Source organism: Syngnathus leptorhynchus, chromosome 3, assembly GCF_054491065.1.
Source record: "Syngnathus leptorhynchus isolate UIUO chromosome 3, UIUO_Slep, whole genome shotgun sequence".
In the NCBI taxonomy this organism is placed as follows: domain Eukaryota; kingdom Metazoa; phylum Chordata; class Actinopteri; order Syngnathiformes; family Syngnathidae; genus Syngnathus; species Syngnathus leptorhynchus.
The window spans coordinates 19,203,923-19,230,927 of record NC_141197.1 but is presented as its reverse complement, the minus strand read 5'-3'; the positions used below and the strand labels follow the sequence as shown (position 1 = coordinate 19,230,927).

Here is a 27,005-nt window from a genome sequence, read left to right as displayed (position 1 = left end):
AGCAAGTTAATGAAAATATTAATTACTTGATGATATAGTGAGTATCCGGTGCGAGTTCCCTCTCAGACCTATCCGCCACCGCAGAGAGCATTTGTTTTAATTGAGTATAATAAGATGCTTAGATCAGGCTGAGTCACTTGATTTGAGTGGCTAATTGACCAATAAAGGTCTATGACAGCCAATTAGAATTACTTAACATCTGCTTGACTAACATAAAAAATTACTGCTGCGGGTTCTCATCATTATGATAGAAATCAGGGTTAGGGAACTTAAAAGTCAAAGCAGTTACCGGATTGACTTTGATTCACGTGAGACAGATTAAAAAAAATAAAAAAATAAATCCTGCCTCTTTGACACCGCTGTCGTCTTGCATAACAATGCAAGGTGAGCTATTCATGTCAATTTTTTGCCTCTTTGATCGATTTCCTCTGTTTTCATTCTTAATTATTCAGTGCTTTTATCACCTCCCCTTCCTCTCTCTCTCTTCCTCCACCACTCACCACTTGTCTCAGTGGTCAATATATGGATGACGGCCGCGTGAGGGACTCGCGAGGTGGGGGGGGGGGGGACGCCGACAGATCAAGTTGCACAACAGTCAATCAAGGAACAAAGGGAATTTTCTGAACTTAATTTGGTCCTAAATTATTTGTGCCGATATCGCAGCCAATGATTTTTATAATCCCCAAATCTACCCAATCAAAAACTACACTCAGTCATTTGACCACAAAAATAAAATCGATACTGCATTTTTCCATTCTTAATCATCAGCAGTCGCAGAATGTTTGCTTGACCAAAACGTGTGTGACTAATTGTAGTACAAGCATAATGATTTTAGCTTATGGAGCCTGACGACATGACACGGGCGCATTGGCTGCTTGGCTGAATTCGGAGTGACAGGCTCATCAGTCGCGTGCCGGCGTCAGCTCCGGCTCTGCCTGTCATAGCCGTCAGTCTTCCGAGGAGCCGATGGAGTCTCCCGAGTAATAAACCGGAGAGTTCAGCGTACCACCTGCGTGCTGAGGAGCCACGACAGTGAGGAACAGAACAATCAATGTCAGAACAGGTGCTATTGATGAAAGATGTCAGAAATGGCTACAACTTACATGGGATCCCACAGGGACAGTGAACATGATTATCAACACAACACAATATGCTTGAACGGAGAAGAAATTGTTTAAGAGGGCACTTGACTGCTTTTCATCATCTAAACCAGGGCTGGTCAACCTTAAAACGAAAATGAATCCGCTGCATCCGCAAGAGTGGGCAATCTATTTTTAGGCCCAGCCAATAGAACAGAAATTGTCATTTGTATCGTGTTGGCTGGCTGACTGACATTTGGAGAGGCTGATCCGACAGCTGTGTCGTGTGTCGAATATTCCAGTAACGCGATCCGCAGGATGATATTCCAGTCTGGGTAACAAGAGGCCAATAGGATCACAGAGACGCGATCGATGACCGGTAAGATGAGCTTGCTCTTTGTCTGTGGCTCACTCAGACATTTATTTTCCAATGACTGCTTTGCAGTATTCCAAAAGTCTGCATAGGAAGCCATAATGTCATATAAAGCCGTGCATGTGTGTGTTCTTCTGCGATGCTCCTCAACTATAGTTTGAGAAATGAGTTGCACCAACCTGGCTGGGCATTCTTTCCTCTACTCTAAAAACTCATAAAATATTTAGTGCGCCTCAGTAACCCCCCCACCCCCCTCCCTCCCTACACTGCAACCACGAGTATGTACACTCACAGTACATGTGCAGGTTGGACTTCATGGTCATACCATCTCAACTGTGTTTCCAGTCCCATTTGCTGTATGTGTGTGTGTGCGTGTGCGTGTGCGTGTGTGTGTGTGTGCGTGTGCGTGTGCGTGTGCGTGTGCGTGTGCGTGTGTGTGTGTGTGTGTGTGTGTGTGTGTGTGTGTGTGTGTGTGTGTGTGTGTGTGTGTGTGTGCATGCATCCGCATGTGTGAATATATATATATGGAGGTAGCAGGATACAAATTTGACACCCAGCCGATCAGCAGCTGCCGGCTGTTTAATCAACAGTGATGAATATTTGATGGCGTAGTGGCGGACAACCGGTGGCCAACGCTCTTTTCGTTATTGAAGTCTGTGTGTACAGAGGAAAGTATTATACGTGGTCATTTTTGTTTTCCTAAAATAAAAAAAGGCTTACAACTCGCCTTTAAAATTAATTTGGTACTGAAATAAATTTGATTTTGATTTATTATTTTTTTTGTGGCACATGCAAGTGCAATGACGTCAGTGAAGTGGGTTCAGTACTCGGGGTCAATGAGGACTTGGCGGGGTCATGACAACGCCACTGCCACTCAAAAATTTAGGTGGCGTGCATGGGATATTTTTCACGAATGAACAATCAGAAATGTGCTGCGTGAGAAGAAAAATAAGCGTAAGCCATATCGTTCAAATGTTCTGCTCCAGCGTGTGCATGTGTTACGCATATTTGGGTGGGTTGGTATTTTAAACGTTAGGGCACATTAAAACAACAAGATTAGAAAAGTGTCGGGCTATTCTCATACAATTTCATTTCGATGAAATAAGACACCATAGGCTAGTGTGGTCACAAGTTGGCTGCTCGCAGACATAAGCACTCTAATTATATTGCTACTTGCCCAGCTACTGCTTCTTTTATTGTTTCGAAACTCAAATTCCAAAATGAGCCACGCAGAGACCCCAAAACGCTGACATGAATCCACCAAACTACACTGGGGACAAATGTAATAACTTGGAAGATTCTTATAGATGATAGAATGAAGTAACTTTTACAAGACAACTTTCACGAGACAATAATGAATAGTTGTCACTGTCCGAGAGTATTTGCCGTTTCCGATCTGCTGCAAGTCAACATTTGTTATGCTGGTGTTATTTTTGTAATTGCAACTCTTTATGAGATGCGCATGAATATGAAATACTGCAATGTCAAACTCACTTGACAAGCAACTAGTGCCCTCCAACTCAAGTTTTGCAGACAAGCGCGTAAATATTGGCGCACACTCACACCGTTCCTTTCCAATTTGCACTATTTTGATATGCAGGCGAGCCGCATATCCTTGAAGCATCAGTGGCTACATGACGAGAGGTCAGCCCCCCCAAGATCAAATATTTTTCTTGCTAAATGGCGGATTTATTAGACAAATAAGTTGTTCGTCTGACTTTGAACCCTCTGTGATTGAAATATACCCGTGTGTCAACAGCATCGCTTCTCAAAGCAGTCCCGGGCGATGCATGGCTGCCACCGCGGATTACTGAGCAAATATAATGGGAAATGAGTGCAGATCTGGGGGATCTACCCCCTCAACATCCCCCAGTTTGACATTTCCGTCAAAGGCCAGCCAGCCTCCCTGCGCATTGTTGGCTCAACATGCGGGCCCTCGACGGGCGCAGCGATTATTTTCTTCTCACACCGCATTGAAGTTGAACAATATATGTCAGAAAAAAAAAATCAACGCGGTGTGCGAGCCAGCCAATTTCTTTTACCTTTTAGCACCGTTCTAATGATGTCATCCATCTTGACGTGGGTGCCTAACAGCTGCGATTAGCTCCGAGGCTTGCTGGCTTCCGCTCGCAGCCTCGAAAAAGTCAGACGCTCGTAAATCTGAGCTGCGCCGCGTTGCCATAACGTGCGCTCAAATCATTATTTGGCGACGTACGTGGTGTCACAGAAGCTCACATCTCATCTGTCAGGAATCCAATTTCCTCTTATTTACATCCTTGCTATAGATTAATTACTACCTTGACTAATGGCCCGAAGGTGTCCCATTTATGAGACGTTCTCGTGGGTACCGGCGAGACGAGGAGCTGTAGTCATCATAATTATGGATATTATTATTATTATTATTATTATTAACATTATTATTATTATTAATTATTATTATTATTATTATTATTATTATTATTATTATTATTATATTAATTTGTGCCAAATTATGTTACATATTCAACTCTGGGCTCAAAAAAATATTTCCTTATGTATCAGCTTGAATAAAATATTTTCTTTAAATTCTATATTCCAAATTCCAGATGCAAATACTGTCCTTTAGAGATTCTGGTTTTCACGTGGGGTGGGGCAGAAAAACGAAGGATGGCCACAATAACCCTTTTTTTTTTTCTTTTTCCATCGCTGTTGTCATTGGCTGGGAATGAAACTGCACCGTTACTATTTATTTATTCATGCCAACAAGCTATAGATAACGTTGTGCGAGCTGCACCTTTACGCACATCAAATTGTATTGCTTTCTACCTTGCCCTACCTCTACAACGTTACAAATTGGTTTGCTATATTTTTTTGCATTTTGTCGTGCATGGACGATACTGCACACGGGGACAAAAAAAAATGACGTGAAGTAATCATACTTTGACTAAGGTGAATCATGTCACCTAAATGTTCCAGAATAAAGAATGCGGGCCTTACACAGACTGGCCCGGGCGGTAACGACACCTCGGCCCATTATGAATGGAGCTTTAAGGGTTATGATACCGGTTAAGTTACTGATGAAATATGCCTCTGATTAATAGAGGCCTCTGTCGTAACATATGGCAGGCGAGCCAGCTGGGGACGGAACCTCAGGCATCCCCTACGGCCATTAACATATTAGAGGCTATTGTGCAGGCAGAGCGTCCGACTTCATCCACGCACGGCCCCTGTGCAGCGAGACAGCAGCCCAGAGCTGTTTGATAGAGCTTTTCAATAATGCATCACTCCTCAGTCCGCCAGCGGAGCTGTTCGTGGTGCTGAAATTATTGCCGTGGAGCTGCGGCGTTCCAAACAACATGCAAATTAGCCATGGATTTGCAAGAATGTAAAGGGGGGGGAGGGGGCGGGGTTAAAACAAACGCGACCCGCATTTCAAGGTGTTTTGAAATATTCGTTTTAAGTGAGAAAAGAATGAAAATGAAAGAAATTATACTCACGTCTCTTCCGGAAAGGCTTCGTGATGCTACCGCTGAAAGCAAAACAGTTTTCAAAAATTACACACATTGCCGTTTCCTTTGGAAATTGCAGTCAGAAGTCAGCCCCCAAAAATAAAAAAAATTGATATCTAAAAAAATGAATAAAAAAAAGGTAACAGGTAGCGAGAAAACGGAAAATATTTAGGAAGCATTTCATTTTTCATTTTTCTCTCAGACTTCATTGTGTCTGAATTAAAATTAATTCAATTCCTGCTTCAAAATTATTGCTTTGCATGTTAATTATGCGTTACTTGTTCTGTTCGTCATGCGATCAACATCCTGGATGATTTTTTTATCATGATATCATAATTTGTGAAGATGTGCATATTTTATTAAGATTAAGGAGCAAAGGAGAAACCTTTAGTCGACTAATTATCTTTTTTGATCGACAAATTTTAAAGCATTTTATATGATAACGCTAAATATTTTAGACAGCACATGACAATTTTTAAATTTATGGGCCATTTACAACCATAGAGGCAAACATTAATTTTTCGATTTATTAGAAGATTGCTGGAACACACCTCCCTGTTGAATTTGGCGTACAGGATGAAAAATACAATCAAAAGTATAAGAGCAAAAGAAAAGGGGACAACAAATGCGTGTGGTCAAGTTGTGAGGAGAGCCGAGTTCAAGAGACATTTCCATGACGCACATTCGTCGCCCCAGCTCTGTAAACATATTTGTGCACAAAGTTTTAAAAAAGAAATCATAGCAACAACGTTTTCCTTCACATTTAACACGACAAACAACGTGGTGATCGTAATGTGAAAACAGGCAGTTAACAGTGACTTACACCATCACAAGGCAAATTCGACTATTGCAGTAGACAGCTCTACTGTACCAAAGAATATTCATAATTCCTCTTCCAATGCATAGAGTGCTTGCACTGCAAACTAAAACACAGAAAAGTACATTTCAGTTTTGTTTTCATCAGCAGACAAGGCTTTTCGTGCTCTCTGGTTGATTTTTTTTTCTTTTTCTTTTTTTTTTTTTAAAAACCTTGAATTGTGGTGCCAAAGGTTTTCCACCTTCATTTTAATTCTAACACAACTCCAATCTTGTGATAAAGTGATGTTTGTATTTACAAAACACGTCTCTAATAAATAAAGGGTATTTTGTGCAAATTGAAATAAATATGTCCACAGCAGACGTGAGAGTCTAAAGAGGATCAAATGCTGCCTGTGAATTAAAATTCCATGCAGGCCTACATTTTCGTTTAGCCAGAAGATTTCGCAACGAAATTGTAATTATAGCAGCCTCCCAATCGGAAAATAGAGAGATAAATAAATCAATCAAGAAATAAAAATACTCATGAATAAATAAATACATGTCGGTTATTTTTTTTTTAACAACGACAGAAGTCAAACCAAAAAAAAAAAAAAAACATTATACGACAATCAATGAGGTAATTTGTGAATGGCTATTAGTTCAAATAATAGGCCTGTTCGGAGAAATTAACTCGCTTAATATCTTTCCCTTTCCCGCATGTTTTAAAAGGCAACGTCGCTCAACTTTTTCCCTTGTTACGAGGACGGCGCAAGGTGGGTGTAATCTGATATTTGCATACTTCACATTCACCGATAACGTGAAAAAATAACGAATATATAAGAAGCCTCTTCTCGAACGACTGCAGTCCATTGCGCACCGGCTTATGAGGTCGCCGGAGACAAAAGACAGAAAATGGTTTTCTGTCACTGTCCATTGGTCCCCAAATTCAGCCACTTGTTTCGTGTCTCTTTCTTTTTTGTCCTCCTAGCATCAGTGGGCGGCGGAAAATTTCAACCTTTTCTGCTTTTGTCTTTGGTTGCAAAACCACACTCGCACCACGTTCTTTTTCAAGTCCAATTTCTCAGCGATGGCTGCAATTTTCTCCGAGGAGGGCCGCGGCTGAACGGCGAAATAGGCCTCCAAGGACCTTTTCTCCGGAGCAGCTATCGAGGTCCTCTTGCGTTTCTTTTCCCCTCCGTTGAAAATGTCCGGTTTGCTCATTTTCTCCCTTTGGGCCCCCTCGGCCTCCTCCAGCCATGCCTGGAGGATGGGTTTGAGCGCGATCATGTTGTTGTGGGACAGAGTCAACGATTCGAACCGGCAAATTGTACTTTGGCTCAGCGATCCCACGCCGGGGATTTTGAGATTAGCCAACGCACCGCCCACATCCGCCTGGGTCACCCCCAGTTTGATCCTCCGTTGCTTGAAGCGCTCCGCGAAGGCCTCCAGCTCCCTGGGGTCCGTGTCCGAGTCATTGATGGACGGCAGCCCGCTGCCCGTCAGCCCGGGGCCGATTTGACTCCCCCCGTGATGACCCGGTAAGAGGCCGTGATGGGTGAGAGGCGAGTTCATGCTCATGGCCGCCTGGTGCGAGAGGTGGCTCAAGCCGTGCATGTGGGAGTGTGCGTGTGCGTGCGCGTGCCCGGGTCCGGAGGAGGTGGAGATGAGCCCTCCGCCGCCTCCTCCACCACCGCCGCCGCCACCTCCGCCGCCGGCCCCGTCGTGCGCGCTGGACATGAGGGCGAGAGAGGGCGAGCTGATATGGTCCATTAAATCCGGGGGTTCCAGGTTCGGGTGATGGTGGTGGTGATGATGGTGGTGGTGATGGGCCAGTGGCACCGTGGACGTCGACGAGCACGGGACGGTGCTCATGGTGTGGTACGTGGCGTCGGGCTTGAACGGGTGCGTCTTGCCCTGGGACACGGCGATGTCCACTGCCGCCAAAGCCTCAGCCCGGGCAAGGAGCGTCTCGTCCAAACTGGCGAAAATGTTGCTTTGCAGCTGCGGGCGTAAAAAAGTCAAAAGAAGCGATGAGAATGATGAGGCGCTCATTTATTATGAGCATGTCGAGACTATAGGACAGGAAAGGGGGGCAAATATTAATAAATGCATCTGTCAGTTGGGACTTTTCGGCGGCACGTTTTCTTTTTTTTTTTAAAGAAAAACGAGTCCAAATAAAAATCCCTTGATGAAAGTGAAAACAGCATTTGCGTGCTTTAAAAAAAAAAAAAAAGATCACAGAAATTGGAGTGGAAGAGCTACATGGAAGAAGAAGAAAAAAAAATAACACGCACAAACAACGCGCCTTGAAGCGACCCGTGGAATTACGCACGGTCGTCCTTCCAAACCCAAGATTTAGAACCCGTAGCAGTTGTAAGGAAAAAAATTCTGTTTACCTGTGGAGTTTGTAGACAAGCTCTCCGTATAGCCTCCGAACTGGAATGCAGGGTGGTGTACTTGTGCTCCGGTAGCGATGGATGCATGGCGAAGTGCGCCTGTTTGCTGTTCATGGACATCATCTTGGCGACCTTCTCCAATTAAAGTGCGCCGAGAGAGAAAAGGGCTGAAACGGCCAAAAAAAGCCCGAAAAGACACTCCTTGACACCGCCAGTGATCCTTCTTTGTCTATCCGCTTGTGATGCCTCCGAGTGCGCAGTGTTGTGTGCGCCGAGTCGAGCCTTGAGCTCGGAGATCACAGAGATGCCTGCAGTCTCTCACGCGCACTTATCTGTCTACTGTTTCCCACTGCTGGGATGAGAGAGCCTCTTACACCTGAGCGCCTCAGATCTCGTCAAGCCCAGCCCGGCTGCTCTCGCGAGACAAAGTGCCAGAGCAGCGAACAGGCTGACAGATAAAAAAAAAAAAAAAAAAAAAAAAAAACGCTCACGGGGCATAGGCACGAACGTCAGCGGCGTCTGCGGATTTTAAGGGCTGATTGGCACTCCATGGAGCCACGGAAGAGTTTCCTTCATGTCGGCGGCCATCCAATTTTAGCCAAGTCTTTAGTTGGAATTTGCTCCCGAGGGAGCGTTAATTGATGGGGGGGGGCGGCGGCCTGATAGTCCAATAAGAGCGTAAATATTAAAAATTTACTTCATGACAACAGTCGCTTTACTAAGTGTAAACAACTCTTATTTTGTTGAAAAGTCAAGTGTAAAATCTTTATCTACATATTTGAGGTTTACTTGTTTTTGTAGTAATGCAAAATTAATGTTATTTGATGAGACTTGCAATGTAATTGAATATTGTTTGCAACGGCAATAGCAAGAGTTGACCAAGTACAAACATATTTCATTGCATTTCTCACATAAAGTGCAAACCATAAATACAGAACCCGGCTGGAATAATGATACTTCTCAAACTGATACACAGAACAATACAATTAACTTCATGAAACGTGTTTAAACGCACAAGTGAGATTGTTTACAATGTTCGCCAAGAAAGCACCTTAATCCTAAAAGCTCATCACCTCCACTTGAGCACTGAGCAAATTGATTTAATACTCCAGTGTAACCTTGTACAGTTTTCACCTAAATTAATGAATCTCAATGAATTAACACTTCATTTATTCAAACCACAACGGTTGTCCAATTAAATTTTCATGCCAGTGATTAGCAGTATGAGAAATACACGTGATAGCGTTAAATTTGCATAATAAAGTGCTCTGTGCTACAATTGAATTACTGTGTTTGTGTGTGTGTGTATGGTTGTGTGTCATGACAATATACATCAAACTCAGTCAAATTGCCACTTTTGTGCTTTAAATGACAAAATTTAAAAACGGACATCATGGGCTGAAAATACACCTTTCCTGGGCAGAATCTTGATTATTTGGCATTTCTCCTTACCTGAGGTATTAAAGAAAATGAAACTATTGCAAGGGCATTTGAATTTATTACTTTTTTTTTCCAGGAGCTTCTTGTATAACTAACAACATGTAGGACAAAAAAAGGTCAGACAGTAAGTGGCATCAGTAGACAGGCAGTGCTAACATTCACGCTATCAGACAAGACTTTAAAATCTATTTCTCATTTTTTTTTTTTTTTTATACTGGGGGTTTTACAAAAAAAAAAAAAAAAAAAGTGATTTTCCTGTTTGCCCAGACGGCCAAGACTGGACTTGAGGGCCAAATGGGCAAAATTTTTCAAGCGCAACATGTTTCAGTGCAGAGGACATACGGAGAGCCGTGTTCACATGAGCTTTGAAAGTTTGGTTGGACTGCTGGTGTTAAAGGGGCTGTGGGACTTCCTCTTTGTTGGCTGACCAGTGTTGAGCGCGTGTCTGTCTCTTGATGTGTTCGCAGCTTTTTTCGAGGGGGAGCAGGTGTCGTGACCCGCTGGACTGACACAGCCGGAGGGACCGGCCTTGGACTCTTCCGCACTATCAAAGAGCAAATCAAAAGAGAGCTCTTCGCTATGCGACGTCCCTCCGCGATCCACGCCGCTCTCGTCCGCATCTGAAACCGGGGACGGAGGACATCCTCTTCCGGAAGCCTCCTTGTTATTCAAGAGCGCTCCGACGCCAGAGCACGGTTCCGGGACAAGAGTTTGGTCGAAGTCAGCGGGAAGGGAGGACGGCGGGGAGAGATGAGAACCGCGGCTACTGGAGCTCTCTACGTCCAGCATCATGGAGTCCAACTCGGAGATTTTGTTGAGAAAAGCCGCGTCCATGGAGGCCTCGCTGGACTTCTGGAAACTATCGGGCTCGTGTGAAACAAAATTGTCGGCCGTCGAATCGGCGGACAATATTTCTTTACTCGGGCCAGGACATGATGGGTCATTTGATTTGGAGAACTTCCAAGATTCCCAAAAAACAGGCTTTAGCGGCTCAGAGTCCTCGATATTTCGAGGCATATTGAAAGCAAACTGGTGATCTGCGGCGGTCTTCCCCGGACCGGTGAGGTCGTCAAAATCAATCCTCCTGAGATGCGTGGCGGGCTTAAACGCAACTTTCTTCTCACGCACGCCGGGGCTCCTAAGCGTTAGCGAGCGGAAGGCAGAGGAAGGGGTTGAGGGCAACAAGTCCGATGCGGTGACATCTAAGTCCTCTCCCTTTTGGGCGAGTCCGCAAGGATTTTTGGGAGACTCCTTGAGATCCTCATGCGGTAAGAAGATCAAACTAGCAGTCTTGGAAAATGTCAGCGCATCTGTCTCGGGATTGCTGCAAATAGAGCCCCTCTCGTTATCACTCAAGCTTCTCATCATCATCTGGATCCGTTGCTGCTGGGTGAAGGACTCGAGCCCGGGTGTGCTCTTTTTGTCCTGCAACTCTGCGCATTTCTTTTCAGACACCCGCACCCGATTTTCCAAGTCATCAATGTACTGGTCGCTGCGCTCCAGAGCCTTCTTTAAATGGTCAACATCTTTCTGGTACTGCTGGATTTTCGCTTCCAAGGCGGCGACAGTGTAACGACCAAACCTGGGGGAGTAATCGCGTTTAGGGCCAAGGTTCAACCAGAATACCCTTTTTGCACTTTGATCAATTATTCAATCCTATTTTGGGATTCACAGGAAAACCAGTGTGTAGTGGGCCTCAAATACTTCCCTTGAACAAGGCATGTCCTTGTACTACGAATGTGTTTTGAGGGTTATATTTTTTTTAAGTAGACATGAAGTATTGCAAATTAAAAGACTGCTCTTGTTCTAAAACATAGGTGTCAAACACAAGGCCCGGGGGCCAGATATGATTCGCCGCATCATTTTATACGACCCACAAAGACAAATTGTGCATCAACTTTATGTGTCAATACTAAAATTATAAATTGTCGTCATTTTTAAAAAAAGTAGAGATATTGCTAGAAATGTTTACCACTTTTTCCTTTTTAAATAATTGAATAGTTTTTACTTGTCTCTGATTTCAACGCTAGTTATTCATAATGATAATATAATAATATGAACGACTTACTTCTGTGGAGATCTACTGACTACTTCAGCTTTCAGTCTCATATTTTCTTGTACCAGGTCAACATTTTGAGATCGCAGTGTTTTATTAGCCTGAGGAAGGCAAGAGTAACAATGAGCTCTCATTGTTGAGTGTCTTTTGATAGCATACTTGATAAATGTCTGAAGAAAAAAAAAAAAATAAATATTTGCATACCTCCTTAAGTTTGTTCATGTCCTGTTTGACTTCATCACAAACATTTTGGGCTGTTTGCAGTCTCTTTGCTAATTCCTCCATGAAGCTCGGATCCACTCTTTTGTCTTCTGTTTGCGTAGAGCTAATAGTGCAGGGATCCAAAGCTGTCCTTAATTGCAACTCCAGATTTTGATTTTTGGTTTTCAGCTCTTCGTTCTCTCGGGCGAGGCCTTCAATTTCTTCCTAGCAAAGACCGATTGCATAAAATGCACATTTTCACACGAGTACATAGTCGATGAAAATCCCATAAAAAAAAAAAATACTGTCAATCTAAAGAAAAAATGAAATGTGCAGAAATGATGAAAACCGAGTCCCAAGTCTAGTGGAACAAATGAAGATTTGTTTGTGTTCCAAACCAGAAAAAAATGTCTATGAAACTAAATTTGACCTGATGGAGAGCAATACCTCATACTCTCGCAGAAGGAGCTCCCCCCGAGTTTTCCTGAGACATTTTCTCACAGAGGGGCTCTCAGCATGATCGCTCTCATTCGTACCTCCTGTAACAGAATGCACAAGATACTAAAAACTCTAAGACTGGTGGCTGAACGTGCACATTAGCCAGATAGCAACTGTTCAATTGACAATGACAAATTAATGCTCATAATTAAATCAGCACTCAAGTATGACACGCAGACAACAGAAGTGCAATGTACTGCTTGTACACAATCCCCCCCCCCCCCTCTGGCATTTTATGGTTCTACATTGTGGATTTCCCATCAGTGCTAAAACAATGCAAATTTCAATTCTGATTTTGGAAATAATTATTATCCTACTTAAATATATACTTTTAAGACCCAATCTCTGTTTTGATATACAGTAATCCCTCCTACTTCGCGGGGGTTACGTTCCAGACCCACCCGCGAAATGGGAATTTCCGCGAAATAGAAACTAGATTTTTTTGAGCTATTCTTGGAAGATATTCTATTTTTATCGCTGACATCAACCAGCTCGCTGCTAGGGGACTTTCATATCAATGGACTGTGCGCTCCGCATTCATGCCTTAGCGACGAGACTAACAGTGTATTGCTATGTCCAGATGAAGGCCACCGCCGGTGGAGAGTGTTATATCTTTACTATTTTCCAGGTTCTGATGTAGCAAGCATGGTTCGGACAACGACGTGATGGATACTGCTTTATTCCTTTCATCACAGTCAGTTCACTGGCCGTACATCGCAACACTGAACGTCCCCGAAGCTCCCCCTCCCACATCCGGGGTTTTCCCACTACGGAACATGAGTTAGTCCAAAATATACAACAGAGAGAACGCCCTGAAGTCACATGTGACGATAAAGTATACTGTACTGACTCTTTAATTTATTCATTTCAAAACAAGAAAACGACTTTTAAACATAAGCTATCATTATTAAAGGAAAATGAAGAAACTCAAGTGGCCGCGAAACCTCGTGAAATGATGAAATTTCTGCGATAAAATAATTAATTTACGCATTTTTGAAAACCCGCGATACAGCGAAGCCGCGATAGTTGAAGCCGCGAAGTAGGAGGGATTACTGTATACTTAAAAAGGTCAACCTGTTAGGCATCGCTTTAAGTATGCAACATTTACAATAGATTCTAAAAACATTGCCCTCTGGCTGTGTGCAAGGAGCATGAAAATCTTTGAAAATGCAGACTTGTATTGGATCTTATTTGATTTGCTCCAGAATGCATTGTGTACTCACCTATAATTTCTCTGCAGGGGTTCTCTGACGTAATAGGGAGTCTGCATGAGGGACACTGGCTTGATTTTTTTAACCACATTTCCATGCAAGACGAACAAAACACGTGGTGGTTGCCACAGATGACCGGTTGTCTGACCTGCAAAACAGTGAGAATCCGTTTGGTACGTCTTGCTTCAACTACCCCGCTCGAAAAGATTCGGGACTACATAGCAGCCGATGCACAAACGCTTCCGGCTTCTCTTGACCACTCTTGCACTGCACGAATACTCTTTGTAGCTGTACGAAATTTCAGGAGAACGATAATTACCTTACCGAGGCATATCTGACACGATATCGGTAGGGTCAAAGAAAGTGTTGAAGTTTGGAAGTTGAGGGCCATGACTTCGAGCACGAACGGGACACGCGCCTTCCTCCAAGGTTCAAATGAAGCAATAGGAAGTCGGAAAACGCGCGCCGAATATGACGCGGACGTTCCAAATCGTGCTACGGAATGACTTACAGGCCAAAATACTATGTCACGCAAAACGGCAACTCAGTAGCCCGGTGTTAATTTTTTTTTTTTTAAGTCTACATATGGATGAGTCGGCCATGCGGTTGAATTAAATGAACATTTTTATTTTATTGTATGAACATTTGCAAAAAAAAAAAAACGCTATAATTTGGAATCTTTTCAAAACTTTAGACCCAATTATAGTCAGATTTTGTAATGATTGTGCATTCATAATAAAAGTAACCCATTTTTTCATGCACATTATTCCTTGTGTCAATGTGTCTTAATTTTAGTTTATTCGTGTATGCCACAGGTATATACAATGCATCCCAGCAGGTTATTTCTCTGCTCGACTGGGTTGCTTGAAATAGGATGGTATTTGCATAATACAACATAGCTTTGAAAAAATAAAAAAGGTTGACATTGAAGCGATATGAGCATAAGAGTTTAATATTCATCCGGCAGATAGGGCAGCATGTGCAATACTCGACATACCTTCCATTCAGGTTAAATTTAACTTGTAAACAAATACAATAGTTGCTCAAGTAAACTTCTAGATTTTTTTTTGTGTGTGTGAAAACTTAGGGGGGTTGTTTATTAATTTTTTTGAGAAAATAAGGTTCTTATTTGTTTGCAACCATACACTCTATCCGAACTTAAAATATTATTCCAACTGTCAGATGCTGCGGAATTTAATGTTTCGTGATTGCTTCATTTCATTTTATGCACACTTGAAAAAGGTTTTATTGTCTTGTCTTTGCAGTCATTACAAATGAATCAAATTATACGATTCTCATCACAAAAGGACTCACTCCTTTACTTATTCCCTCAAAAGCTATCACTCATATCTAAACCAACATGTCCTGTGCTTCATTTATCTCCAAGCAGGACATCTCCCCAATACAATTACAATTGACTGGTCCCAAATTAATCAGTTACACGGGTTCCAGTTTGTATGTTGCCACTCTGTTTAAGTGTCCAGTGGTTACATTCGGAATTCAATCCAAGCGACATACACGAGACCTTTAAATAATAAATAAACGATTCAGGTGCACCGATATTTTTTTGGGTACCATTTGGATGGATGAAAAGTTTCACCGAATGACAAGTTTTCTATTGATATGTATATTTGTCTTGAACAACTTGGAACAAATTTATGTCATGCAAGCTCCAATATGTTATTCTGTATTATTTATGCGTTGTTGGTGGTATTATTAAAATCATCATATTGTCTACAAATGATTATTGCTTATTACGTTTTCAGGAGGCCAGCTAATTCGGTAGCGGTCTTTGACAAAGCTACCGAATACCTGACTGAACTGAAATTTTCAATCAACTCCATTTCCTCTCTGAGATTGCGCTGGCCTGCAACAGGCTGCTCATTAATTGGCGACAGTCAATTAATCACCGCTGCTCCGGACGACTGCATCTATTGATCTTGTCCAGTGCTTATTTTTCATCCCTAAATGACAGCAATTGCCAGATTTGACCAGCATGTGTAATGGACAACCAAAAAGCGATGACCCGGGTGTAAGTCTCACCAGTAGTTCCCCCCCCCCCCCCCCCTTTCTTCCCAGTGCTGCCAAATAGCATCTTTACCATTTAGCTTGGAAAGGTTTAGACTGCCCTAGGAGCACAGCAGCGAAACAGTGAGCTGTGGTGCTCAGATGACCTTTTCTGTTTAAGGCTTAATCTCTGACAAATGCTTGCTTTAATTAGTTTGATACCCCCCGCCTGGACTGCCACCCCACCCCGCTCTCCTCGCTCTGGCTACATTGTCTCCCTTTTGCAATCTCACATCAGAGTGATTTAGGAATGATACAGCCTCACTGTAGCCAGAGGTGGAAAAAAAATATGGAAATTCCCGGAAACATATTGCTTCTTAGATGGTACGGCAAATATAATGCTGGACATGTATGAATATAAACAAGTTGGTGGAAAGGGTTAAAATTATTATGTTGAGAAATATTGTGTCGATTTGTTCCAGTGGCGATGCCATGTCGGTTATTGTGTACAAACGTGGGAGAAGAAAAAAAAACACAGGAGAAGGCTTTACATAGCACATTGGCCAGAGACAATCAGGGCAGTGGAGACAACAAATGTGTTTGCTTGGTTATGCTATTAATATATACCAGCAGCAACACTTAAGTTAAACAGTGTTTCCTAAAATAATAGCAAAATGCAACAACTACAACATTACATCCCCCCTCAATTAAAACCTCCTGAGCTTCACCGAAAGACCAAAATCCAAGTCCCGCTGCAGCTGCAAACACAAGTAAAATAGATGCATGGCCGCAGCCCCCCTGTTTTATTGGAAGGGCCCTAATTATTAGGGTGTAAGTCAGGCTGTGACTGGAGGGCCGGCCGTCTCTTTGATGCAAGCCTAGTTTATATTTATCCCCTCCTATAGCAGCAGTGCCACCGTTACCACCAGCAGCGTGTGGCGGTTTTATTACATTGCCCACAGGCAGGTTCAGCCTTGTCTCTCTCTCTTTTTTTCTCTCTCTTTCTCTCTCTCTCTCTCTCTTACACACACTGTATACAGCCTGCAGGTCCAGCAGCCGGTCGAGTCCCCTCCACAGCCAACATGGCCCACATCCCCATGCAGAGGCCCACTCGGTCCCTTGGGACAGTGGAGAGGGGAGGGGGGGGGGGGGTATTATGGTAATGCTATAGCCTGCTGCTCCCTTCTCGCCCGTGTTGCACAGCTGGGAAGGAGGACCATCATTACAAGTATTGTTGGAGAAGGACACGTCACAAGGATGAGTGCCGCATGCATAGATCACATAAAATATGATGAAAATGTGCATGGGGAGGAAAATGCAAAACTTGTTATGAACCTCTTATATCAAGTCCATTGTCAAAACGGCCGGCTGTAAATCTATATTTTTTTGCCTCTTTTGTATTTTATTTAGTATTTCCCGTGTTTGGCTGGTCGTATGTCAAGGGAAGGAAGGGCCTGTGGCACATGAGCAAGAAATGGGACATCAAGTATTGGAATCGCTAATGCGCCTTCGAGATTTAGCCTTTAGTATTGTGATCAATTCAGAATCTATTCCAAAAGTGGCACAACTCAAGTAAGCAGATCACCAAATGAGTCTCATCGCATGCAAAATATGTTTCTATTTTATTATATTTGAAACTAAAAGGCGTAGAAAGATTATCACGTCAGGTTCTTTGCAAAATTCTTCAATTCAGTCAAGCTACTTTTAGGAAACGGGGGTATCCATTACATCACTTCTATTTCCAGTGAAGCTTTGAGCGGAAAATCGTTTGATTAACTACACGCACAGTGAATATCTGAGGTGAAGGGTTAGTGAATATTCTGAAAATGAAGTATTAAAAATGCATAATATCTCATTACTGTCGCTGCCAAATAACTGGAAACTAGAAGACAGAGAAGAATAAAGAGCGCTTTTTTTGTTTTTTTGTGGTTTTCTGACCTGATAGAGGGCAAAGAAGTTTGGGAAAGGGGGGGGGGGGGGCGGGGGAGTAGAGCGGTCTCCTTCATTTCACTAATCTCCCTGAAACCCGAGTCGAGATCTGAAGGGCATTAATGGGCAGTCCGTCCTCCAAAGGTTGGCATGTACTCTCCAACTAAGTATCTAACGACACAATGTTGGTCAAAACCAAACTGATTTTTCATATTTGATCAAAACTCTTAACTGTGGTCAGTCAAGGAATACACAGTCAGCACAAATGCTTTGCAATCTCGCACACACACCCCAAACACACACACGTGCTCAACTCCACGCATTCACACACACAGCAGGAGGCCTTATTAATTATTTGTAGCCACTTGACTTCATATTGTGCAGCCAGTGGCTCGGTCAAAGATTATAATTACCACTTCCCTGTTTGTATCATTTTCCATCTCTTGTGCTTTTAGTGCAGTATTACCTCTCTTGTCGCTCTCCCTCCCTTGCTTCCTCCCTCTCTCCCCGTATACACAAGACCAAAAGTGCAGGCACATCATTTATTGATAAGACAAAAAGAATGTAATGAAATTATCAATGTTCTTGAATTAATTATGAACATGATTAAGAAAGCTAAAATCTCAGGAGCCGGTCTCTCATTACCCATTCACTCTTAGGGATTGCTTTCATTCAGTGCAGGAGAGGCGAAAAAGCAGTCTGGCTCAGTCCGTCTCCCCGTGTGCCCGTCCCGAGGTCTCCGCTGCGCCGGCCAAAAGCTCCGCCGCGGCCCGACCTCGCCGCCGCTGGCGCGCTTGCCGCCGGAACGCGCCGCCGGCTTCCTCGTGGCCCTCAGACGTCTGGCGGGAAATACCAGGATGTGCTCGCTGCTCGCTGCTTTGACAGCTCTGAAAAGCCTTGACCCACCACAAAAAAATTGAAATTGAAGGTAGGTGAATTTTCCTCAGATTTGAGATGATTGCCTTAATAGTTTCCCTGATTGGACATTTTAATAGTTGTTGGGAAAAATGTCATCTTTAGCATTCGTCTGAATTTACAAGTGTGATTAAGTAAGATCATCTGTGTCACATGTGAATTAAATTTACAACAAACACTTTCAAATCAAATCGTATCTTTGCTGATGTTGCATTTCATATTTATTCCCCATCTTGTGTGTGGATGAGTGACTTATCGTGACTTGAGACTTCATATTCATAATACAGAAAATCACTCTGCTATTACATGTCAATTGTGGGCCCTTTTTATGCTTGCAGAAAAAAAAATGTTACTTTTGAACAATCTCAATGTTTTAGAATGCACGACTACTTGGTGTGACACTAGCAAAGCACATGGTGCCAAATTCGGCAACAACCCATTTATATTCCGTGGGAGGACTACAGATGCTCTTCAGAGCTGCGTGTCTTTGGTTCAGCCTGCCTTTCTTCTGCTCAGTCATATGGGACCATATATGGGGCAAGATTCCCTCAAGTATTGGCAGTTTTAAGGAAAGTCTCGCTCCTTCCCACAACATTGCTTTTATGCATATTTTCAGCTTTCCTACCTGCACATATACACTCAAACACAAGGAAGCATACACACATACACATATGCACAAGCACACCTTGTTTTGTGTTTCCCTTTTGGAAACAGAGCACAGGGATATTATTACTGGACACGCCAGCAAAATTCATTTGAAACAATGAAAATGATTATAAGACCCAACTTTGACACTGTCAATGGTTTTAATGTAACATTAATGCAGTTGAGTACAAATATTTTTCTATTTTAGCCAAATGATAGCATCATAAATTTGTTTTGGTAGGATGTCGTTTGTTGACGTTTTGTTGTGAAAGTGTACCCGACGTTGTTCAGCATTTTGATTCGAGAGTCTGCGGGAGACATGAGATGATTAAGATTACATTTCAGCGGGAATTCAAAAATATCTGACCATTCAGTGTAAGAGATGCTTTTTTTTGCCTCCTTCAAATGTTTTTTTTTTTGTTGCAGTCTCCGACAAAATAGTACGTGCACATATCTAAGAAAAAGGAGAGACAAGAGAGAGATCTGCGGGGTTAATGGCGAGCCTCCTGTCCGAGGGATTGATCCGAGTATTGGATCGCACATAAAGCTGCAGTTACTGGATATTACCCTGCTGCTGCTATCGGCCCGCAGTGATGGCCTGGATAAGAAGTGCTTACCAAAGAGGATGCTCCTGCAGGGCAGATACGGTTTCCCAGCCCTCTGGGAACAACAACAAACCACATGCCGGCTGCTTGCTCAGGAACTTTCTAGCTCATCGAGTAAATCCAACGGCCTTATCAAGTTACTGGCCAACTCAACTGCTCCAGAAAGTCTTCCAATTTGGAGCTGGATGGCAGCAATTAAATGGCACCTGCTTTTCATTGATAACAGTGCTGATGACTTGGTTTGTTTGGCACGGGGTTTTTTTGTGTTTTTTTTTCTCTCTAGAAAAAAGAGCTTAGCTCAGATTCAGCATCTATGCCATCATAAAATGTGGGTTGTTTTGAGATTCTAAACAGGAGAACACATTTATGCTCGGTAACCCGATTCAACAGAATGCTCGGACTGGTCGCATTTTTTGACTTAACTGCCAGGGCGGCCATGCAGTGCAGCTTTAGCCATGCGCATCTGCTGTATGCCTCTCTTTGGTATTACCCATGAAGCACCTGGCTCATGCCACCCGCCAACAACCACAGCCCAGATGGCAGCTAAGCAGGCTAATTATGTCAACACAAAACTCTGATGGCCCACACCGAGCACTGTGGGGCCACTTTGGCACACTGCGCTTCCCTCTCCAGTTATGTTGAAGAGGGCGTCTGCCACGGAGCTATAAAGATGTCAAGTGGGTAATCATGGTCGGGGACGAGGCCTGTAGTGCTTAGCGCCCCCTGGCAAGATGCTGCATTGTCGTTGCCCAATGCTCACTGAAGCGGCTTATTGATCATGTATGGTGTCAAATGACAAGCAAAAGTACTATGGAAAATGTTTAGGCCATAATTAGATGGAGTTTTTTTTTGTAAGCGGTGCCATAATGATCATAAACAACCAAAATACCATTAAGGATGGTGCACCAAGGCTTCCATCATTTGGGTTTTGTCACCTGTTAATGATTGAAGGATGGGTTCCAATTGTTTTATCGTGACATAAATTATATGTGCACATTCTTTTTTTGTCTCAAGCACCCCAAGACTTGGGTTTTGTTGATAACGTACAGATTCAACCATTAAATATTCTCTCTGTTGTTCTTTCCCTGCACTTATTTTAAGCAACATACTTATCTAATGATTGTGTATCCTAAGGTGTTTTGGGTCTCTCGACATGAAACGTAGATTGCAAATTATCATGACTAAAAATCACAGATAATGCCTGAAACAATGAAATCGTTCCATTTTGCAGTATTTGGTTTGAGTCCGGGTTTTTTTTTTTTTTTGTGCTGGATATGGGTGTGTTTTTAGTTACACATACACAGACAAATTAGCTGAAATAAAGCCATAAAGACTCTAATTTGTCCCAGTACAATTCTACTTCATCTCTGCGCCCTCCTCCTTCTCTCTTCCTGCTCTCCCCAAAGTATGTCCCATCTGCTTTGGGGCGCTCTTGCCAGCATGCAGTAGAAGGATAAGCACACCATTTCCCTGTCAATACTTTGCTATTAGCCCCTGCAGATCTATATATCACTAGGCTGGAGGCTATAAGAGGGTGTTGGGTGTTCTTCTTATCTGAATCGCTGCGTCTGACGTTCTCCTCTCTGCCCTGAACTTTGATTCGGCCGGCCGAGAGGTTAACGAGCGATGGAGGGCAATAACGGCATGCCAGGAGGAACCGATAGGATCCGTCCGAGAAGAACGTCGTTAGGGAGAGCAGTTATTCAGAAACCAGACTGAGGCCACTGAAGAGTCATTGTCTCTGTCTGGGTTACAGTCCTGACTGATCTAATAATAATAATATTTAAGAATGCGAGGTAAATCTACAATTTTCTTTCTGTGTGGACAAAAAGCCTCTCGCTTCCTTAATCACCCTACCTCGCTGATCTTGGATGATTTTTTGATTCGACTGAGAACAAAAATCACTTCAAGTGCTTTGGAAATTGTAATTTCCGACAACAAACGTATTTGACCTTTGACCTCTGCTACCTCAGCCTTCTTGCGGCAGATATCGTCCTGAATCAGTGAGACGATCTCCCAGTGACAGCGGACGCTCCTCAAACTCGCAAGAGGTGACGTGTCTGGCATATAAGAGATTCTTTTTTGGAAGGCCAAGTGCAAATTTTGAGCACTTTGCTGGATCAGCGACTTTGATTCCCCGAGTTATGACTTGCAGAAATCTGGACCGAGTCCAAAAAGAAAAGAACTAATGAGCAAACTGTGTTTGTGTCCTTAGCAGCCTCTTGGCTGCAGTCTCCCATGTTTGTGTGTTTGAAAGGGACAAAAAAAAAAATATCTTCAGTGAAAGCATTTGCAAATCTGAAGAACACGCATAAAAAGAGGAAAGCAAAGTAGAGAAGTGCCCTACTTAGGAATTATTACATTTCAGAAAGCGACTCCACCCCCCCCCCCACCCACCCAGCGCTTCTTTCGACACACACCTTCCATGAAAATATCCAGCATATGGTTGTATGCTTCTAGCTGATATCCCAAGGCCACTTTCCCAGCTGGAGAACACAGAGAAGGGGGAGACAAACCGAGCGGGGAGAGGAAAACAAGAGGGGAAGAAGCTGAGATGAAGGAGATGGTCATGTGCCTGCTATCCCTCACAGGTCTTATGGCAGCTGTGTTGTAGGTTGAGGCTGTTAAGCACCTGATAATTAGTTTGCCCGTGAGGCAGGAGTCATTACGTATCGGGAGTGACTAACAAGGCTCTGGCGGGGACACCAGATTCTCCAAAGTGATTTAGCACTTTTGTGTGATGTGGCTTGGACCCCGTTGCTTACAAGGATATTTGGTTGAGGTTGCATGACCTGTGCAGAAATGGAAGTGTTTGTGGGTCGAGCGCATGGCGTGCTGTGCGAGAACCTCAAGCCGCTCAATGGGACCTCTGCAAGTGCTGCATATTAAATCAGATCTTTTATTAGACTTTCTTCCTTTCTTTTGACACCTGTCTCGGGATGGAAATCGTGTCTCAGGCGGTCCTCACTCTTGAGAAAGTCACGCATGAAATATGATCTGTTTCTCACGCCATGCAGGATGCTACTTACTTAATTGTGGTGACAAGTATTGTAATCTGGAGAGATTACAAATGAAAATTATTCTTCCAAAATTATTAGAATATGGATTTTTCTGGACTGACACAAGAGCAATATCAACTACCTTTATGACATAATAGCCAATCATTTTTTGAATCATAGCAAAAGGTCTCAAATGATGAGTTTTTTGTTACGGAAGAGCAAATCATTCAAAAGGGTTGACCAACTTGGATGAAATTTGATGCGGCAGGTATTCATTAATCAAGCTGCTACTCACGCACGTCTGCTATCGTGATTGCTGCAAAGCAATCTTATCTTAAAAGGGTTAAAGGCAACTCTCTTGCACCAGTGCTTCAACATCCATCATGTTCGCCACTAACCAGATCATAGCTTCAATCACGGTTAAGATTACATATTTCTCGATTAATCTCCAATATTAAGCAGATCCATTTGTGATAGCAAACTGCCCGGCGAGGCCATTCCTTCACTTGGTGTCTCCAAATCTAATTAGCAAGCCTAAAGACATGTTACGGAGGGTCACGGGAGATATAGATTGGTCCGCATCTCATCGCGGCTGTGGCTGGATTGTCTCGAGAAAGAATAGTTTGATGTTGGCGGGCTCCTGAGGATTTTTCTTCATGTCACCTTGTAGATTGAAAGCGCAATATAATGTAATAGGCAGAATTTGGAATGTGTAGCGCCGACCGATTTATCAGCCTATTATTATCTACCCAGCACGTGTCCGAGTCACAAAGTTTCAAATCAAAAAGGGAAGCGTGAGAACATTTCATTAAGAATCAAAGAGGACACATTTGCTGCTGCGTCTGAGCAGACTGGCTTTCCAGATGGAAGTTTAAATAAAAGAGTAAGTCAGAGTATACGATTTGTGATGATGGACAGATCTGTCCTTTCTCACACAGCTGGAGAAAAAGTTGCAATAACACTTTGTTGATGTCGTGTGACAGTAAAAAGAGTCATGAACATTTACATGGCAACAATTTACTTTTTATTTATTTTTTTAAACTCTCTTTGCATGTTTTAAATGTTCCTCTTACGGACAACAAGCAAAATGCTCCCCGTTCAAAGGGATCTTCAAAAACAAGCTAAGCTCGGCTAACTTGTAGCCTAAATGTCAAACAAAATCAATCCTTGCATCTCCTGAACTCATAACCTTGATTCTGATTTCACTTTGAGTTACATTGTCATGCACTCGAATGTCGATTCAGAATAAAAATATTGATATGACTATGCGGCCAACGTATGTACAGTATGTTGGGAATTTCTTATAGTGGCTCGTTTGGAGGACATCAGAGCAGTGATGATGATGCAGATGTTGTATGAGGTCTTTTTTTAGCCTTCTTACTTCAACAGACAGTTGAGGAGAAGCGCAATAACATTGAGACAAACTATCCGGTTTCTCTTGGTGACGGACAAGGAGGAGCATGAGCAGGCGGAGGCGGAGGATCATCTTACAATGAGGAGCAGCGAGCATTGGGACAGATCTGTTTACTCAGGGAAGTTCATCGATTGGGGGTAAAGGTGGCGATGCGGTTGAGGGTGCACGTGGAGAAGAGTGAGCGACTGGGGCTATTGATCACGTGTCACGCTCCTGCCATAACCTCCCAAATGCTGTCTGTGCTTTTATTGCACGGTAATGCCACAGCCGATTGTTTCTTTAAAAAAAAAAAAAAGTGTGCTCAATGAGGAAGCACAACAGTCGTTGAAATCAATATTTTACTTTTTTTTTTTTTTTTTTGGTCACTTTAGTCCCAGTAAAGGTGGATTCATAGAAGTCTGTCAATATTATCTCCATTCATTTCCAACATTTCCAAAAATCTATGAAAGAAAAAAAAAAAAGGAACCAATTTGGCTGTAAAGGTCCCATCATTGCTGTAATTAATTATTGATGCTGCGTACTAAAGAAACTTTTTGACCCAAACAGAGAAACAACAACAGTCTCTGCTCAATGCTGGGACTCGCCTCTAAATTGCTGATTTGCTCACAACAAAGAATTGCATCCCGTTTCCTGCAAATTTGTCTTCATCATCTTTAATGAAAAGTAATATTGTTTTATCTAATGAACATGTGCAACAGTAAAAGTGCAATTCCCTATCTGGGGAGGGAAGAAAAAATGCACTGGAGAGCAGTGACGTCCACTTTATTTAGTATTAGACAGACCGCATTAATTATTCAACTGCGGTGCTGCAGCCCAGAGAAAAAAAAAAAAAAAAATACCTTTGGGCGGCACCTTTTGTATGTTACTATGTCATCAACAGCCATGTCGGATATTGCAAACATGTCGGCCGGCAGGATTTAAAAAAAATGTGCGCATTATTATCGATAAAAAATATAGCTGAAGTTAACGCGGTGAGATTGTGAAGCTTGACTGCAATCCTCCAAGAAAGGAATAAAGAAGAGATAGGCGGAGGTGATGGAAAAACGGTTGGCCACCATTGTTTGCGGTGTCATTTTGAGTTGTTCGCTCTGCTGGCGAGATGGCCATTTCTCTCTTATCCACTCCGAGGTTATGCTTTTGAGATTGAGGGCAAAGCTGTTTGTTTTGAGGGGATGCTTTGTCGATAGAGAGGCTTCAGCGGCAGAATTATTTGCAGAGTTAATAGTGGTTTGATGATGTCATTCTCAGTGACCTGAAGAGAAATTGACCCCTGTTGTGTGTGTATTTCTTAAATGCCACCTGCACAATTATGGTTGGAAGTGTCCCTGGGCTGCTCTACGTTGTGTTTGTTTTGACTGTGACACACACCAAAAGTGTAGCTACAGTTTAAATTGCTGACCCATACCTCCACGTGTTCAAAAAACATGTTCATTGAATGTCAGTTGGAATTAGATTCCCAACTGTGATGATGAAATGATTTATTCATTATGAGAGCATCATGAGAGCTATTTACTGCGAACCTCCCTACTGATCAGCCCGGGCGCAGACAAGCGCTGCCAAAATGAAACATTTGCATGAGCTCCCCAGATATGGATGATGACAATCCAACAATGTGGAAACAAATAAAGACTCCAAGTGAGAGATCTGTTTAACTTGTTTTATTATTTTTATTATCATTATCATTATCATTATCATTATTATTATTATTATTATTATTATTTTTTTATTATTATTATTATTATTATTATTATTATTAGGGGTCTGAGAGGAAACCAAAAATAAATATAATAAAATAAAATTGAAAAACCAAAATCATACTGAACATAATTCTTGGATAGCAGGTATTGAATATGTGACCTTGCCCCAGAGATGTTAGCCTTACGTTGACATTTAATTAAAATAATTGTCATCGATAAAACTGTTAATAATTAAATAAAAATGATACACCATGATATTACAACCCTGAATATTTAACACTGGGTCAGAGGACCTTGAATTTATTTTTACAGTCATTAGTGGAGTGAGTTTGGCCTTGCTAAATACACACACGTTACGTTTTTGTGGCACACTTTGCCAGTACCTCTTTTGTCCTGTTTCATATTTACTCCAGTTAATGTTTTCCAATGTTTTTTTTTTTAATTCATTCCAGCTCAGTGCACAATGTTGAGAGCAAACTATGGCCTGCCTCTGCAAGTCCTGCTCATAAATTATACAGAGATGGAGGACTTTCCGTGTGCGAAATGGCATTGTTCACAGTTTGTGTCACATCAGTGAATGTTTAACTCGGCACAACAAAAGCTTTTCAATATTTTAGAACGCCACTGAGTGAAGAGTTGTGGCTGCACCGCTGCCCCAGTCCCCGACCGCTCGTCTCCCCTGAACGACGTCATATCCTCTGAGGTTCTCGCTATCTTCTCAAAAAGCGCTTTCACAATTCCCCATCATCATGTGGTCGGTACACAGCAAAGGTTGACCCAAAGCCATTCCAAGCAGCCATTTGTCTCACTCTGATGGATACATTAGCGACAAGCTTTTCAAGTATGTCTCCTAAACCAACAAGCCACAACATTAGGAGCACTTGTGAGGTCCATATATATGTTAGACAGTATATTGCGGTGCGCTTGTAGTTTGCAATGGTGGAGAACAGCTCATCTCTTATTGTCATATCTTGACTCTCATATGGTAACCAAAACATTTTGCAATAATAATAATAAATAAATAGATATAATAATAGAAATAATAATAAAAATATCAAAAATCTATCATAAAAATAATAAATGAATAAAAAGAATGATAATCCAAACAATGGTGATACAATAATTAGAATATACACAGAACTTACATCATGATGTTTGTAAAGGCAGAATGTCTTTTGTATTTGTAGCTTTAACAGGTACATTGAGATTTGGCTCCCAAAAGTCCAGTAAAAAGGCCAAGAATGATTAACCCGG

The 27,005-nt window shown here is 42.4% G+C and overlaps 2 protein-coding genes across 2 annotated transcripts; both read right to left on the bottom strand.

Annotated features, from left to right (window-relative positions):
- Nucleotides 1-6,495: 6,495 nt before the first annotated feature.
- Nucleotides 6,496-8,309, bottom strand: pou4f1 (POU class 4 homeobox 1). Its single transcript, XM_085907664.1, has 2 exons — nucleotides 8,135-8,309; nucleotides 6,496-7,739 (listed from the first exon to the last, which is right to left on the bottom strand). Exons 1-2 carry the CDS (start codon nucleotides 8,255-8,257, stop codon nucleotides 6,729-6,731), a joined length of 1,134 nt encoding a protein of 377 aa, XP_085763790.1. The 5' UTR covers nucleotides 8,258-8,309; the 3' UTR covers nucleotides 6,496-6,728.
- A 1,482-nt stretch (nucleotides 8,310-9,791) lies between these two features.
- On the bottom strand, nucleotides 9,792-14,024 carry obi1 (ORC ubiquitin ligase 1). Its single transcript, XM_085908505.1, has 6 exons — nucleotides 13,860-14,024; nucleotides 13,553-13,688; nucleotides 12,279-12,370; nucleotides 11,835-12,056; nucleotides 11,643-11,731; nucleotides 9,792-11,156 (listed from the first exon to the last, which is right to left on the bottom strand). Exons 1-6 carry the CDS (start codon nucleotides 13,929-13,931, stop codon nucleotides 9,929-9,931), a joined length of 1,839 nt encoding a protein of 612 aa, XP_085764631.1. The 5' UTR covers nucleotides 13,932-14,024; the 3' UTR covers nucleotides 9,792-9,928.
- Nucleotides 14,025-27,005: the final 12,981 nt, after the last annotated feature.